The following is an 18,086-nucleotide window of genomic DNA, read 5'->3' as shown; positions in this document are numbered from 1 at the left end:
GCCAGCTGCGACGCGGGCAGCGAGAAAGTTTGCTTTTTGCATTGTTGCAGCGCCGCAGTGAGTGAGTATCTGTGTGCGAGTGGGTGGCTGCTGGTATGGGTGTTGCTGCGGGGATGTCGCTGTTAGCCATAACAGTCGGTTGATAAGCTGCTGCTGTTAGCATGTTGCATGTCAGCTGCTCTCTCTCTCTCTCACTCTGTCGCTCTCTCTTGGCTTTCATGTTGAAACCAATTCGTTTGTCATTTGTTTAATGACACAAATATTTGCACAAAGTGTTTGCATTTATGTATGCCGCGACAACCTGTCTTACCCCACCCCCCGCCCCTCACCACAGCACGCCGCTGCCACAATCGGTGTTTTCAATTTCCATTTTGGCGTCATGAAAGTTTTCCCTCAATTTGTATTTGTGCCATAAATTTGATTACCACTAATAGACTAATAATAATCCAACTAATGATCATCGTTTCTGTTTTCTTCGCTTCGCTTCTCTTCTCTTTATATATTTATTTATTTCCTGTTTTGTGTTTGGGTGGCCTGGCTTTCAGGCAAATTGAATTCGCTGCCAGTTTCTGATGGCTGTTAAATTGGGTTGAGCCTACAAGGACGAAATCCAGCGAAAGCCTACCCAAAAGCCAGGCAACAACAACACACACACACATACAACAAACAATATGAACAACTAAATAAGGAAGTGACACCGGAAACAGGCAGCGACGTCAACGTCGTAGGAATGCGCAAAGGAATTTAAGATGGTGCTACACGAGGGGGGTGTTGGGAAAATTCAAAGGTTTTGGGTTTGGGGCACGCAGGAATCACTCACAAAAATCCAAGTGAGTTGAGTGAGTCGGCTGAGTCGTGCGAACCGCTCTTTATCTCGCATTTTTGCGCTCGTTTACAAGGCAACGACACCGGCCGGCTGAAACTAGTTAAGGCCACACCAGCAACCCTCTTCGCTCGCCCCAGCCTCTGCCACGCCTCCCCGCTGCCCGCTTCCCGCTCCACCCCCCGCGCTTACAGCTTAACCTATAAAAATTCCGCAAACCCAACATCCACAAATGGGAACACTCCACCGCCACTCCGCATGTGGAAATGTTCTTTTTCAGCTCTCTCGGAAAATCTGGGCGCCTGTTACACACGCAACGAAGTTGCCAACACAACCTCACATGCACGCACACACGCGACTCGAAGCTGTTGCTGTTGCGGTGATGTTGCTGCTGCGGCTGCTACTGCTGCTGCTGCTCCTGCTGTTGCTGCGTTGATGTTAATGTTGCTGGTGCTGGAGCTGCTGTTGCTGTTGCTGGCGTTGGTGTTGCCGCTGTGTCAGTGCCGTTCATTTGTTTGATTTTGTTGTGATTATGCGCAGTGCTTCGGCGGGAGAGACGCCGGCAGTGACGCCATCGCCATCGACATCGCGCGAGCAGTGGCGTCGTGGTAGTCAGCGACCCATGGAGGGCATTTGGGGGCCCAACAACGGCTACAGCGCCAACAGCCTGACGCTGGGCAACTGAATTATCGCTCCAAGTTGCGATACACTTGGACAGCTCGAAAATGTGATAAGACGTACATGTGGCACTTCGATTTTAGCCCGATTCTGATTTACAGCCACTCGGGATTATAACAATAATTTGTGTTTTGAGCAGCATCAAATTCTATATACCAATTAGAAACTAAATTACTTGCTTTGCAAAGCAGCAGTAACGGTCAGTTATGAAATTCTGAGACAATACAGTGAACTTTCCAACACGTAATCACTGGAAATCTTATACTATTCAACACTAAAATCCCTAACAAAATAGGCAGTTATTAAACAAGGCATACTTTTAAATATGCTCAAAAATTTGCGTTGTGCTAGCGGTATTAACGGTACTATTCCCCATAGCCGCTTTAACAGATACAAATGAAATTTAAGTAACTTCAAACTCCCTTCCGCCTTGGGAAGTCACGATATTTCCAGATTTTCACCTTCAATCGAAATACTCTTGTTCAGCGCACTGCGATAAATATTTGTGGCTCTCTGTTGTTATTCTAGATATTCCGTATGCCCAGTATTGTCTGTTGCCTCGACTCACGGCTGTTGGCTGTTGGCTGTTGGCTGCTGTTTGTGTGCCGTAAAAACTCATTGCCAGTTTGGGGCGTCGCTCAACTGGAAATGTGGCCAAGCCGAAGCTAAACTGAAGCTGAAGCTGAAGCTGAAGCTCAAGCTGCAGGTGTCTGTCTAACCAAGTCATCTCACATAGACATACATATGTATATATATTTACTTTTGTAGATATATAAAAATAAGTACATAGTGGATGTGCCAGCCTCCATGTAATTGCGCTGAGCATTTCTTTGTGCGGCTTAATTAGTGGCTGGCAGCCTGTTTTTCATTTTAGAGGTTTATAAATGATGTTCGTAGAAGCACATCGTAGGCAGCTCAATTTAAAGGTCCAAACAAACAGTTACAGCAAATACACAGTCACAATTTCGGGGATGAAACGTTGTGGTAGCGAATCGAGAAGCGGCTAAAGTTGCGCGAAGTGATCTCCTTGGTGGGCGTGAACTCTGCCCGCTCGATAATCGACCGCGGACTGCCGAAATTCAGAAGCCAGAACTTCAGCTCGTTGACCTTGGGCAGGGTGCCCTCCAGCTGACCCTTCACCGTGCCCTCGTCCGTGTTCATCACCCACCCGCGCACCTGGTTCATTGTGGCCAGATCTCGGGTCTGCTTCCGCAAACACACACCCTGTACTCGCCCAAAGAGCTCGAATCCGCAGGAGAAGATCTGGTCCGCTGGCTGCATCGTTTTAAGTTCGCTTTGTCTTTTCCAGAAATAACCCCAACTTAATGTTGATCGAGAGGGAAACTTGTTAAAATTTTGTTGATTTTTGTCAGTGTTCGTTACAGGAATGTCGGAAGCTCCTGGATTAGAGTTAAGAGTTTCCTATGCAGTACAGTGGACCTTAAATAAAGCTAACATACGCAAATCGTGCTCAAATTGAATGCTATAATGCTGGGTGTAAATGATATCGCCAGTTTGTGATATCGCCAGTGATTGACGATAGAAAGAGGGAGTTTTCAGCATAAACAGGAACAGTGTATCGGGGAGAGCGCTAATGACATTGTATCTATTGTATATCCGTAGTATATAGCGTATCCCATATCAGCACTGGGGACTCATAAATCACTTGCCACACTCATTCACACACGCACACATCCACATGCGACGCCAAGTTCATCTCATGGCAATCCAATCAACTGGCAATGCCACAAAAGTTTGCAACCACCAAACCATAGGCGAAACCCTCCTCCCCCCTTACCCCCCTCTCCTCCACAGCCCATGGACACACGAGCACCCCCCTTCGAAAATGGCAAAACACCACCTATGGACAGTGAACAATAACTAGCGAGATAAACAGACAACATTCGGCGTTAATGCAAACGCGAAACGCCGACATCGCAGGCGATACTAAGGCAAATATTTAATACGATATTTATGGCCTATGCACAGTACAGGATCAAGTGGAAGCGGGATGAGGGATGAGGGAGACGGCAAGAGACAGAGGGAGACATGGGAATGAGGTCCTTTGAGCCAAGGTATTTGCAAAAGAAGACCGTGATAAATGACTACAGCTACAAGTACTCGGCCCCCAGCTTCCAAACATTGGTTCTCCGTTGACTACATAAATTATACTTTTCTCACAATTAATTCTAAGGTCTAGCTTATAAGGGAAGACTATTAAATATTAACGATTCGATATATATTTTTTCAAATTTATGACTTTGCGTTTTTTTCCCCCTGACGGTAGCCTAAAACCAAAATAAGATATTTCCAACGATTTAGCTCCTGCACTGTCTACATTTTAGGGAAACATACTTACATACAAGCGTATGTTGAAATGGCCCTAAAGCTGTCAATTTGGTTAAGCGAATTTAAAAGTTTTCGCAAAGTGGAACCAAAGGCTTCCAATTTGGCCGGCACACTGTGGCCAATCCAACTCGAACTCCGTCGTGTGCCCATTCAAATGAAACAGCACGAGCCTCGGGTTCGTTTCGAGTTTCAGGTTGGATTTCAGGTTGAGACCGCCGCCGCCGTCGCCGCCATCGAAGTCGCAGTTCCGTCGCTGCTCCCGTCGACGTCCGTTCGATACTGTTGTTGTTGCAGTTGTTGCTGCTGTCGAGCCGAAGGTGAGCAAGCCAAATCAAACAAACCGAAGCGCAGCAAAAAAAAAGTACGTTGAAACGCTTGAAGGGACTTCGCATGCCTCGCCGTTGGAGCTACGGCGGGTATACATGTGGGCATAGGTATGGGTACATAGGTATAGGTATGGGTATCGCTACATATATCTATAGATACTGTAGCTCATGCTGTTGCTGCCAGAAACTGCGCTTCAAGTGCGACAGCAACAACACCAGCAAGCCAGTGGGTAAACAAAACTCGGCTTCTCCGAAGGCAAACTGCGTGAAGTCGGAGAAAGAGAGCCAGCAGCCCAGAGAGTGAGAAATTGAGTGATCTTGCAGAACGGATAAACAGCAGATAAGCACAGCCAGCAAAACACCAGGGAAAATGCAACTAAACTTTATCGCCGAGATCCAATGAGGGAAAGTCTATAAACTTAGTTTAGTCAACATAATGTAAAGTGATCATGGGAAACAGCGAACTGCTGAAGACTCCTAAAATGAGCGAATTTATTTCATAAGTAAGCTTTTTTTGTTGATATTTTCTTTGGTTATCAGCTGATCCCATATGTAGAACATGTTACTAGGAGTTGCCTTACTAGTCTGAACTTACATATTTGCTTATATAAAACATAAAACGTAGAAGACCATGCTAACAATTTTTAGGAATACTTAAAAGTCAAAGCAGTTTCCTATCATTTTGTTCAACATTTTTATTGTTCAGAACGTTTGCCCCCAAGCCAAACGGCGCCAAGCACACAAGCATTAACATTAACACAAATCAAATCGGAAAAGGCGAAACAAAAATAACAACAGCCTGCATGCGGCAACAGCCACAACAACAACGCCAGCGCCAAGAACAACAATTAAATCGAATTAGAAATTAAAAATAAAAAAGTACAGCACTTGGTCTTTTCCAAGACCACAGCGTATGCCCCACCGTTTTCCAAATTGAATCGAAATGCAAACGAAAGCTAAATACTAAAATTAGCTTAAAATAAGTAAAGCAGACAGGGCAATAACAACAAGTGAATAGAAAATCAAAGCGAAGCATATAAAACGGCGATAATTCAAATGCGAAATGTAAACACTTCAAAGCCGCGCGACGGGGAAAGCGGGCGGAAAATTGAGGAAAAGCTGGGAAAAATACAACTACAGTGGCATAGGAAAATCGGAATAATAAGAGAAAGAAGTCGAATGGCTTTGGAGTTCAAAAGGGGAGTGCTTGGGTGAGCAGAGACTTCGAGTTACGAAGACTTGACTTTGCCTTTAATATCTCACTCACACACACAGCCACACACACAGACACACGTACAGACACACACACAGACACACGCACATTGATTTGTTTACGCAAATGACAAAATTATTATGCAGTGCAGGGAGAAAAATTATGGTCTCTAAACAGACTAGATATAAAGTGAGGCTGAAATGAAAGAATAAAACCAGAATTCCAATAGAATGATATTCTAATTATAAAACTGATTTAAACTCATTACAATCTTATTTATCTGGGCTGTCAGTGGGATTTTCGAGAATCCACTCATAATAGGGTTATACACACTCAATCACTGAGCTGTCCAACACTGCGTATACGTAACCCGTGATCTTAGCTTCGGCTTATCAGAATGACTCGACGATGATGCAAACATTCCAGTTAATGGCGACTCCTTAATACTCGGATACTTAGCTTAACTTACGGTTTTATCTGCACAATATGCATATTTACACGGACAAGCAAAGGGGGAAACTCACCTGCAACGAGAGGAAGAGAGACAAAATACTGATTAGCCACAAATGCAGCGTAAACGCAATGAGAATGATAAATCAACTGGCTAAAAATACAGCAAGCACAGCGGCAACAACAACAAAATCACGTCAGCGGCCAAATAAGGCAAACAATTGCAAAAATCTGCATGTTGACGTCGCTGCCGGCGTCGACTGTGCAGCTGCGTCGCAGTCGCGGAGCTAAAAATATTTCACTCGGCTCGCTTAGAAAATCCAAAATTAGCTGGCACGGCGTGCGCACAAAATCCAAAATGAGGAACACAAAATGAGGCACAGTGGCATGCGTTCTATTCGTTAGCATTTAAAAATCAATAATGTCTATGTACATGAAATGTATATGAAAATGTAGCACCTGATTAATATTTTAATAATTTTAAATTTACTTATATTCGAACTCAGCAAACTGAAAAATACACTTAGCAAGTATACAAAATTAATAGTTTTAGAGTTCTCTTCCAATAATTAAACCGAAGGGCATTTTTTTAATAATTCAAAATAAAAAAAATAATATTCTGATTAAATAATAGGATAAAATTTCCCCCCAAATGATCTGAATATGGCTCCCACTGTTCAGCGTTTGTGGCGTCACCGTTGAGCGACGACAGAGGCAGAGGCTGAGACAGTGATGCCGACGGCGACGCCAGCGCCGACGCTTACAGCGTGCGACAGCAGGTTGGCAGAAAGTCTGCCACTGATAACGGGAAATGGCATGCCAGCAACAGCGGCAGCAAAAGCAGCAACAATAAGGAGAGCCATCGACATTCACTCACTCTCTCTCCTTTTCTCTTGCCGGCTCCCCACTTTGCTCACACACTCACTCGCTGGCGCTCTCGCCCCTTCCTCACTCGCAGTGGCCATGTCTTCTATGCTCTCGTGGCTGGCAACGCTCACGCCAAAATAAACAACAAATGTAAAGTGCGCCCCTTTAGCAATGTGGTATGCACTGGACAAAACCAGAGAGTGCACTTTAAATAACAGATAACATTTTAAAATTATATTTTTTCAATCATTAGGTACACGACTAATTGGAAAAATTGGATTTCGGGTTAGCCCCAGAACGTGCGTTGAAAAGTGCGCTTTAGATTATTAACTGTATTTCTCGGGCTATAATTTATTGTTGCATACTTCAAGGACTGTTTAGGATTTTCGTATTTCAAAAACTGCTACTATTTCTGCGTGTGTATAAGAAAAGCGGTCGCTGGGCCTACCCGCCATCCCCCCCAAAGCGCCCAACCACCTAGGACAAGCCATGAAAATAAATATGTGGGCATAACAAAAATGAAAATTGTACGCGAAATGTGCCGCAAATGGCAGCAGATTTGCCATTAAAATTTACAAAGGGTCTTTCTCGGTGTTTCGGGATCCGAGTGGAAAACCGAGAGAAAACGGGGCAATGACAACGAAGGCAGGGAAATAGAGAGGAAAAAAACATAGACAAACAGTCGGAGGTAAAGCAAATCAAAACAAAACAAAGGAAACATCACAAAAACAAGCCAAGCAATCGCCTCGACTAAGTGACTCTTTCCCTCTCTGTTTAACCCGGGGCAGCTACCTCGCTCGCACCCTCTGCTGCTAAGTAACAGCTGTAAATTAACAGCGAGCGCTTTTAGAACGAGCAATTAAAGCTGTAATAAAGCAATTAGAAGTACAATTACCCAAAGTTTGTCCAAATTGTGTGAACAAAAATTAGAAAAGGTAAACAAGCCAGGTTCGAAAGGAAATCATGAAAACATGTAAAAAAAATTTAAATTCCATATTTTTGAAATTAATATCGGCATATATGCATTTTTTTAATGATCATGCTACATTAATTCTGGACACCCATAGCTAAAAGATTTTTTATTTGCCACTCAAAGTTCATAAGTCAGGTGACATAACACATACGCAGTGTGGTGCGATGGCAAACCATATCGGAAAAATTGCATTTTCTGCTGCTGTTGTCAAGCACTGAAAGGCTCGCATATGTTTTGTAAATTAATTAACAGTTTTTATTCGCGTGCGGATAGTTTAAATAAATCATTCACAGTGACAAAAACAACATTTTTTCGGTTAAATATAAATTACTTAGTCGAACATATATATTTTTTTTTAATTGGAATATCCATGTAAATTTTGGTCGCCGCGCAAAAAGTAGTAATATTATATTGGCTAACTGACAGCGGCAGTGCTGACAATACCAATTAGCCTCTCGGTCAAGAATAGTTGGCCAATAGATGACAAGAACAGGCCGCAAGGGGAAACGGAGGAGAAAACTCGTGTGAGGGAATACATTGAAAGCCTTAATTAACAGGGCCAACTGTTAATAAAATTGTTCGCTAAATGGGCTGTTTTTTAAAGGATAAAATATGCGAAACGGTCGGCGCTTTAAAAATGGTATCCAAAAGTGGTAACGAAATATTTTCATGGCATGCAAAATACGCTATGAAATGAAATACGTTTCATTCGTACTAAAAAGTAAAGATAATTCATAAAAAAAAAAAAAAAAAAAAAAAAAAAAATCTCTGGTTTAAAAATAAAATATATATTTCAGAAAACGAACACCATATATGCGGTGTTGTAGTTGCAACTAGACAGGTATTTTTTCTTAAATGTTTGAAAATATTACGTATACGCATTTTTTGTACCATTCTCGTAGGTTAAATACACTTTTGACTTCGTACATTTGACATGTACCGCCTATTCTATGCAATTTCTGGTCGATTTCAGCTCCTTTTGTTTTTCTTTTCGTCTTCATTTTGACGGCAACGATTTGCAATCAACTTAATTGAATTTTGTTTTGATGCAATGACGAAGGCATAGTGCAAAGACGGCTCGAAAAGTGGGTGGCGGCGGAGGAGGGGCGCCTTGCGGGGCGAAAAGGGTTGTCACGCCCTCTGCAATTGTCTTAGCTGCTTGTCGTCAAGTGGATTTGCTGGTGGAGAACTATAGTTGTTATTGCTTCGGCCTTTGTTGTTGGGCGATATTCAATTAAGCGACATCGTCGACGTCGCCATTTAACGAAATGCAATTTTCACTCTATTTATTTATTTTGCCTCAGTGTGAACTTTTGTTTGTTTATGTCAACGCACTGCACAACAATAACAACAACAAAATCAGTTAATTCGATCAGCGAAGATTGAGGTGGCTCAAGAGCAGGGCCCAGTTACGTCGGTGGGGGGAGGAGGGAGGTCGGTTGGGGAACAAATTCGGTAGTGGGAGGCAATTAACAGTATCCAGCCTGGCAAATTTTCACAATTTTTCGTCAATAATTGAGCAAGGAAAGCGGGCAGACAATCTCCATGTCCAGGACATGCGCACTTAAGCCAGCAACTTAAAGCCAGGCCACAAATTGCACAGAGTGGGCGTTGGGCGTTGGGGGGTACTGGGTGGTGCTGGGGGTAGTGAGTAGAGTGGAGCGGGCGGGTGGAGCTGGGGGAAGGGGGTGACAGCAGACCGACTGTTGTCCTGTAAATGTAAATGGCACCCACACACGAAGCGAAGGTGGCCGATGAGATTGCCTCGAATGCCGAATACCGTTAAGATTGTTACCAAAACACAGAATACTTCAGATATAGATAGTTGCCAAAAAGGAAAGGGGGATTAGCCATCTAAGGCTGCACAGAGAAAAATGAACTGCTTTTACATTTATTTCCAAAGTTCCTGCCGTACGCAATTCACTTGAAAAGCCTACGAAATTAATGCTGAAATGGCTTTTCTTGGTAATAAATTTGATATATATTTTGTTAATTTATGAAATATTTATGGGCTTGGTTCTTTATTAAATGGAAATTAATGAATAAGAGATTTTTCCGCCGATTTACTGGTTTCTCTTCCACGGATTTTCGGACGTAAAAGGCGCTACATTTAATCTCACATTTTTGGGCGGTGCATAATCGTGCGGCATATGCCACAAAACTGTGCAACGTGCGGCTCCCTCGCCGCTTCTCTCAGCTAATGTAGACAAATTTTTATCGCCTGCTAAAGTTTTGTGGGAAATTTACTTTTTTCTTCGGATGCCAAGCCCTCGGGGGAGGATTTTTGTAGGCGGCAGGACAGCAGGCGAGGGATATATCCTTGCACAAGGGGTAGCAGACGATTTTGTGCTTGTTGACGCTAAATAGGCTCGTTTCTCTGCCGTTAATAATAATAGTTATGATTATGATGATGACGACACTGACGATGGGCCAAGATGATGCGAAAGTGTTGATAAAACACGGCGGATAACACAACGATTAGAGGAGGAGCGGTGGGGGGAAGTCAGTGAAGCTCCAAGGGCCTCAATCAAAATTATTAATTTAGCAGCACATCCAAAAGTTGCTGATGACAGGACACAAGGGGTTTGGGTCAATCCAAAATGTCAACGAGTTTGAAAATTGCTTCGATGCGAGGCTATAAACCATAAATTAGGGCAGAATGTAATAGGTCTACATCAAGAGAGAATCTTAAAGCAATAAGGAGTTCATGTCCAAACTAAATTAAACCGAAAACGTCGTTATATTTTGCTTGAAACTACTAATGGCTCTTGGTTTAAGCCTTTATTCCTAAATGGGAGCAACCAAAACTGGAATATTTCTGCACCCACTTGCAACTCAATGAAGCATTTGTAAATTGTTTAAACAAATCCTGCTCCTTTGGCTGCTTGAGCTCCTAATCACCAGCAAACAAAAGTCAAATCAAAAGCGAAGCCCAGGAAAAAGATTGAAACCGCACAGTGAAAGGGGCTGGGAGGGCCGGAAAATGGGGATCGAGATGGGGATGGGGATGGGGATGGGGATGGGGACGGGGCTGGGGAAATGGGAAATGCGAGGAAAACTGGAGAGAGAGTGTGCAGCTAACAAGCAAAACGTCAACGGCGAGGCTGACGAGAGCGACAACATCGTTGCAAGCGACTTCCAATTATTTTTTATATTTCTCTGCAGCAACAAAAGGCACTCCAGAACAGGGGCGTCGTTGCAAGGGGGGCATCTCCGCCTCGGCTGGCTTGGCTGATGCAAAAGTGGATTATGTGGCTGCCTCAACAATCTTATTTTTTTTTCACCCCATATTTTGTTCGTTTTCGCTTTCCTTGCACTTCTTGGCCAAGCGGAGGGGCGTGCGTGAAAAGTGGGCGCGGCACTCAATAGTGTGGCACAGTTTGTTGAAGGGGGCAAATGCAGATGGGAATGGGGGTCGAGGTGTTTTTTTTTTAAATTTTTTTAGGGTGTTCTAGGGGCTGGCTCGGAGTTTGTTAGGCGGGAACAACCACAAGCATTGATGGGACGCCCCTGGAAATCGGGGAATTACTACTGCATTCAAAAGAGCATAAATCAAATGCTTTTTAAATTCGAATATCAACGTAAAGAACTTTAATATTTAACCACCAGCAACCTGCTGGTGTGTGTATGTTTTTGTTCTAGAACCATGTTAGTTTTATATATACTAACTAAACTAATCGTTAAGTTATCGCTCGCAGCCCCATTATGGAGTACATCTAATTAGCTAGCTCTTTGCATCATTTAAATTTACAACATTGGTTTTTTAAGTTTTTGAATGGTGCTCTTTTCTTTAGTATTTGATGTTAGTTGTAGTTTGCTGTATAGACAACTTAAAAGAACCCTTTGCAAAATGTGTAAACTGAAATCCACACCAAATTTGATATTCAATTGCAGCTAATAAAAAGAAAGGCCTTTATTTTGGGTCTACATGCCATCGGCTGGGAAATCAAGTGGAGGAATACAGACTACAAATATTGAAGTCTTTCATGGTGCAAACAAAGCTTTTAAGCTTCGTTGAGTTTAACACAAATACACACAGACACACCGGCATACACACCATAATACATGTATAGGCACTCACTCTGATATGGGGACCGACCTGCCACGCCCCCGCCTACCCCCTCTTTCACTAGCCACCCCCCTTAGAACCACAGAGGCGCCCCATTGCAGAAGCTTCAAAACCAACGAACAACAGCAAGGAAAGGAGGCGCAGAATGGGGGCCAAACATGCAGAGATGGGGAGAAGGGGGCGCAAGTGGAGCGGGCACACGTTGCCTGCCATATGCGACACTTGAGAAGGAAGGAGGGTGAGGCAGTGGGGATGGCACTGGGGCATGGGCGCCGGTTCGCAGGAGGTCGTCGAAGGGGCTAGCCGAGCGGGCTGATTGCCGACTGACTGACTGAAAGAGACTGCGTGCCACGACTACTCGGTGCCCCACGGACACACAGTATCCGCAAAAAGGTTGCAACCCCAAAAAAAAGGTGCTTTAAAATATTAAGCAAGCCACCAGATACACAGATACAATAAGAACATTCATATAATATGGATAGGGAGTTTCAGGAAATTGTTATTGAGTGCTGTGAATCATGTGTTAGAATATACAAGGAACATTCACTCACTTAGTGGATGATTAATGTTCCATTTCTAGCTACGATATTAGTTAAGCAAGTATTGTGAACTGCATGAATTCTGATTAGAAGGCAAAGAACTTTTTCCAAAACCAAACAGGCTACTCATTTTGCGAATCTTAATTGCAAGAATATCTGTACAATGTGCTTCTGTTTGGACCCTATACGAACTTTTCTAATCCACTGTGCACACGCCGTGCGTTCCTATGCTTCAGGTTATATGAGGCCGCACTCTCTGTCCCGCTTGCCCGGCTATGGCTATCTCTGTCCCGCTGCTCCGGTTCTGTCGCTACTGCGCTCTGCAGACAAATTTCTATAAATTATGCATTGTGTGTGTAAACACGACAAGTTGAATTGAAATTACGGATTTAAATGTGAGCCAAAGATATATTTTATAGCTATCTGAGTGTGCTTATATACATATACGTGGATTGCAAAAATGAAATAAAATCAAATCAAATCGAATCGAATCGAATTGGGGAAAAAGGGGGTGCACCACTTTTGCCTTTTGCCTCAGCTGTTCGGCTTTCATCGGCCGACAAAGTTTCGCAAATGCACAAAATCAACAATCTCATAAATTTAATTGCTTCAAGTGAATTCTGCCGCCAATTGTCCAGTTGGAAGTACCCTCGGCAACCCTTTGATCACCCCATTTTTTAGTCGTTCCAGTGACTGTGCCTTCCTCGTTGTCTCATTGTCACCTTTTGAACTTCCGGCGGCGGCGCATTTCGCTTCTCGCAGTGTATGTATCACTACGACATAGGGGAAAAAAAAAACCCACTCAGACGTAAACTTTTTCCACATGTCGGATGGACGCTCATTGTCTCACATCCACGATTCATTTAACATTTCTATTTGTTGGAGGCGAGTTTTGTTTATTTGCAAACATTTCGTCACTGCTGACATTGATGACGATGACGTTGCGCCTTCTTTTTGGTTTTAGTCTTTTGCCAGCCGCTTTGTTTTTCGTAAAATGCCCATTTATTTTTAACATTTTAAAACGTCAACAGTGCACACAAAAAACAACTCAATGACGCAACGAGCAACGATAAAACTCACACTGAGTATGATGGCGAAAATGGTTTATCGCATTTAAGTGTAACACTCATTATGTCTGCTGATATAAGCAGTTTAAAATACGATTTATTCAACTTAATGTTCTGCTCGTTCAGGGCTTCTTTTCAAATTTAAAATTGTTAATCATCTTTATAATTATGAAATTTGCAAATAATTAGTAGTTAAAACAGCAATAGCTAACAGTGAGTAATTCAACTTAATGCAAAAGTTTATTTTCATGAAATTTAGATGGACACAACTGTACTTCCTAACTGTAGTATATAACTACAACTAACACATCACAACTACAACTACATCGCTCTGTTTAAAATACAATTCTTTTTTTGCAATACTCCTCAGATATATAATATATGTACATAGTGCTATGTAGTGCTAAGTACATTGAGTACCTTACCCTTGCTGAAATCTATATCATCACTTATGTAAACGTTGTCCCTGCCTCAAAAGCGACTTTTTGCATTTGAAGTCAATAAGATGGGTGAAAGGGGGTTGCAGATGGGCATGGCGGTAGGGGGCCTGGGGGGATGAGGGTCAAGTGAGGGGCGCCTGCACTGTAATGAATAAATGAGCATACAAATACGCTTTCACGCACACACGTGGCCGTGTATTTGTGCAGTTAATTTGCCATTTCCGCTCCAGTAAAGTAATGAAAAATGTTTTTTTTTCCTGCGGCTGCTGCTGGCCATTGCTGTTCTACAAATCCCCGTAAAGTGCCCCCCAAAAACCCCTCTGTAAACCTATGCTGTATGTTTGCCCCCATGGATTTGGTCAAGTGGCATTGTTCCAGGATTCGGGCTGCTAGCCATAAACACTAATCACTTCGAGAGGCATTTGTCCATATGCCGTGTATTAAGTATACGCCGCGTGGGCATCACAGAAGATGGAGTTTATGCGGAATTGCAGGGTGCACTACTAACACGAAGCTCATTAGAGTATAAGGCTTGCCAGTTTTTCCATGCAAATTGAAAACTGCAGGTGGAAAACTGAAAACGGAATCTCATGAACGTTAAATATGGGGAGAAAATGCAAATGAAAATGGTTGGTAGGGAGAAACGTCGAGCAATCAATGGTGTTGGCTTCGTTTTAGACTCTGTTATGATGTTGTTGATGTCACATGTTGCACGGACATAATCGTTATGGTTATTGGCAGGACGTTATAGACACAAGCCACGCAGCGGGGGGTGGGGGTGGTTTGATTTTGGAGGGTGGTTATGGTGAACGGAAAGAGCCAAACATGATGAAAGTTAGCGAATCTGTGATGGAAAAAATCTGGTGTAATGTACAGATTTTAGGGATGAACCGGACTTTATTAGAAGGATAAGATTGCAGTCGATAAATCTATGAAATTTAGGTAAACTGCAGAAGTATGTCCGTAGGTATCAATATCCCAAGCGGACTCAATCATATTGAAAAGTTTAATGGAATTGATTGCAAAATGTGGCAAAGATAATAAATCAATTCGATGAGGGTAGAGCTTAATACATTTTAAAGCGCACTGTCACATAGGGGTGATTTTAAAAAGCATTTTTTAATTTATCAACATGAAACGAGCTCATTAATCATTTATGAAGGCTAATGCTCTTAAATTTGTAACTAGAGTGAATTTTATTGTTTTCAGAATGTAGGTATATTATAGCCGATTGAATGCGATGCCGTAATTAACATAACTAACTTTGAAAATCATCTTTCCGAAATGCCATTATCATTACCATACCCATTACGAATTTCCCAGCTCCATTTGCATTCCCTGGACTGTTTTTATGGCCGGACAAATCAATCGAGCACATTTGCCTTTGACACACGAGCCGTGTTTGGCTTAATTTTGCATATAAAACCCGCTCTTCATCAGCTTTTCCATTTCCCGGCCAAGCGGGCCGGAGCTCATTTCATGTAATCGACACACAAATTGAATGCAAGCCCGGGGACCTCGACATCCTTTGGGATGCCGACGAGGACCAGGACGAGGACGCGGACGAGGATGTGGATATGGATATGGATGTGGATGTGGATGTGGATGCCAAAGTGCATAAAGGAAGCCCAGAATGGCGCCTGACTGGCGTCATTCAAGGGTTAACTATTCCCATCGAAACGAGCTGGTCATTTGAAGTGAAAAGTGTTCAAGTGCCGAAGACTCCACAAATATTTGCAGCTCATCGAGAATATACAACATCTCTTTGACTGCCATCCTTCTCAAATGAAATTAATTAGCCAAAATACACTATACTTTATGGAACACTTATGTCGCAGAATCAAAATAATCTTCATAATCCTGGGAAATTGTAAGTGTGAGCTGTTAGTAGGCTCATTGAAAATAAGAGTAAGTAAAGTGTATCCAAGTTAGCGTGTGTATCTGTGTGTTTTCCTAGCGGGCATATATGTGTTTGTGTGTGTGTGTGTGTGTGTGGGCACAACTTCAAAATGAGTTTATCGATTTTAAAGGGCAAAACGAAAGAGCAACAGCAAAAGCAGAGGACGAAAAGGGGAAGAAGTTCCGCCTGGTTTGTTTTGCTGATGATGTGTGGATGGCTCGCAAAAAAAAAAGCAAAAATGAGAAAGAGTAACCCCTGCCACCTTAATGAAAATCCCTAAATAAAAACGAAGGAAAAAAACAAGTGCGATTACCAGGCGATTATTATTTAAGGGTTAAAAATCTACAGCCAGCCACTCGACAAACCGCACACACACTCACTCACTCACACACCTCCGCAAACATTTCATCATTTTCTGTTACGCCTTTCTCTTGTTTATTATTTTTGTCCTGGCAACAACAACAAAAACAACAACAACCACAACAACAACAGCTTTGCGACGACAAACGTAAAGCAATTAAAATGTTTAAGACAATTGACAAAAGCCAGACTCAAGAACTTAAAGCTCGCAGGGCCAAAGGAGCTTTGACGGTCCGAAAACTCGAAAACTCGAAGGATGGCAAAAGGATAAACGGCCGGATGGTCGGATGGCAGGATGGCAGGAAGGCAGGATGGCGATGGAAAAGCTCCTCTTCTTGTGGAAAATTGCATTTTTAATATGCAATGAAATTTGCCAAACATAATAAATAAAAGATGCAAAATTCATTGTGAATATACATAGGTGTGCATGTGTGTGGGCGGGGCAACTGGTCCTCCAAACTTCCTCCTCTTCATGCAGCTTTATTTTTGAATACCAGTGGAAGGCACAAGGATATCACGCACAGAAAAGAAGCCTTTTACGTGCATTTGTAATCCACCACAACTTCTAACTTCAGTGGAAATGAGCAATGCGTGACAAACACGCAATTTGGCCCATTGTGCTAACCGCACAGTGGAAGCAATCGTTCTTGTGTTGCTTAAAAAATATTAAAAAAAATAATATATATATATTTTATAATTTATAAGAAACACCATATGATTTTACTAGGAGGGTAAACAAAATGTTCCACCAACTTATAATATGAGAGTAAACCTTATATGGAAGAAATGCATGAAATGATAATATTAAACATACTTTATTAAGCATTTAAAGCAGCTCTGATGAACGCAATTCATTTTAAAAGTCTTGGCTGAGCCCCGATTCATTACCAAGATGATGCAATAAATGATAAGAAATAATCGAAGAAATTGCATTGCCTTTTGCAACAATATTATGCCAGAAAGCGCGGCAATAATTTATGCCGGCTGCTATATATCCCGCACATCATTTGTTATATACCGCATATACTGCATATATCAATCCATGTATCCATATATCCCATCCCCTCCACCCCCTCATCTGTAGTCAAGTGCAGGCCGCATTCAGTTTTCCGTCTGCAATTCGTTTCCTTTGCTTTTTTCGGCTGTTTGCCTTCTACCATTTCCCATCGAAATGGAATCGATTTTGTTGAAGCCACGCTGTCCGCCTTTACCCCCCTTTTCACTGTGCACGCCCCTGCTTCTTGCGACTTACAGCCCCCTTTCTTCCTTATATATATATATATATTTTTTTTTTGCTGAACCCACTCAAGCCCCTCCATATCTTCGTTAGGCCAAAAGACAGAGCACGCAAGGGGTGCAGACTGTTAGGTGAATCCCCTGGCCGAAGACATGGGCGGCGGGTGGTCGGCCAAGGGGGGTGTGGGAGAACTCCAGTGGGCGGTGTGGCAATTTTCGGTCTGGCCCTGTGAGTTCGATGGCAAGGCGAAGATAAATGATGCATTTAACAAAAATGTGTAAAATGTTTGAAATACATACATTTTCAACAAGTTGAACAAGAAAGCCTGGCGAAAAGTTTCGAATAATGTGTAATAAATAAAACATTGTGCCAGGACAATGAAAGTAGTGTTTCTTAAACTTACAGCCAAACGTATTCAGGTGTTTCGTTCAAATATTTATAGCTTATTCTACAAATACTTTAAATAGGATTAGAACTTGCTCTTGAAAAATCTACTGCCAGTTAAGTTTATTATCGCATTGCCAATCGGTTCTAACATCTTGTTGCTCTAACACGATGTAGAGTACCTAGTAAATTACTATTTAAAGCGACAAATAAAACTGGTCTGCCATAGAATTTCACTGGATTTTCTCATGTTTATTGTAGAATTTCACCTTAACTACCTCTATTTATATAAATTACCCGCTCGCCGTAATGTAAGCAACTTTTTGGGCCACGCCCACTGCCGGAGGCGGAGGCGTTTTCCTTCTGAAGGAGTGATAAACAATGCCAATGCAACCACAACAACCCAACAAC

The 18,086-nt window shown here is 42.4% G+C and overlaps 2 protein-coding genes across 5 annotated transcripts in view; both read right to left on the bottom strand.

Annotated features, from left to right (window-relative positions):
- LOC6549627 (neurogenic protein mastermind) overlaps window positions 1-18,086 on the bottom strand; it is a 67,128-nt gene that overhangs the window by 26,562 nt on the left and 22,480 nt on the right. The window lies entirely within an intron of this gene.
- On the bottom strand, window positions 2,259-2,889 carry LOC6549630 (acylphosphatase-2). Its single transcript, XM_001975655.3, has one exon. It carries the CDS (start codon window positions 2,780-2,782, stop codon window positions 2,459-2,461), a length of 324 nt encoding a protein of 107 aa, XP_001975691.1. The 5' UTR covers window positions 2,783-2,889; the 3' UTR covers window positions 2,259-2,458.

This window comes from Drosophila erecta, unplaced genomic scaffold (assembly GCF_003286155.1).
Source record: "Drosophila erecta strain 14021-0224.00,06,07 unplaced genomic scaffold, DereRS2 tig00000092-arrow-pilon, whole genome shotgun sequence".
Classification (NCBI taxonomy): Eukaryota; Metazoa; Arthropoda; class Insecta; order Diptera; family Drosophilidae; genus Drosophila; species Drosophila erecta.
The sequence above is the reverse complement of the archived record's forward strand: the minus strand, read 5'-3'. Positions and strand labels throughout refer to the sequence as shown.

What these genes read in the sequence shown, in the direction of transcription:
- LOC6549630 (XM_001975655.3), bottom strand. Translation starts at nt 2,782, where the DNA reads ATGCAGCCAGCGGACCAGATCTTCTCCTGCGGATTCGAGCTCTTTGGG.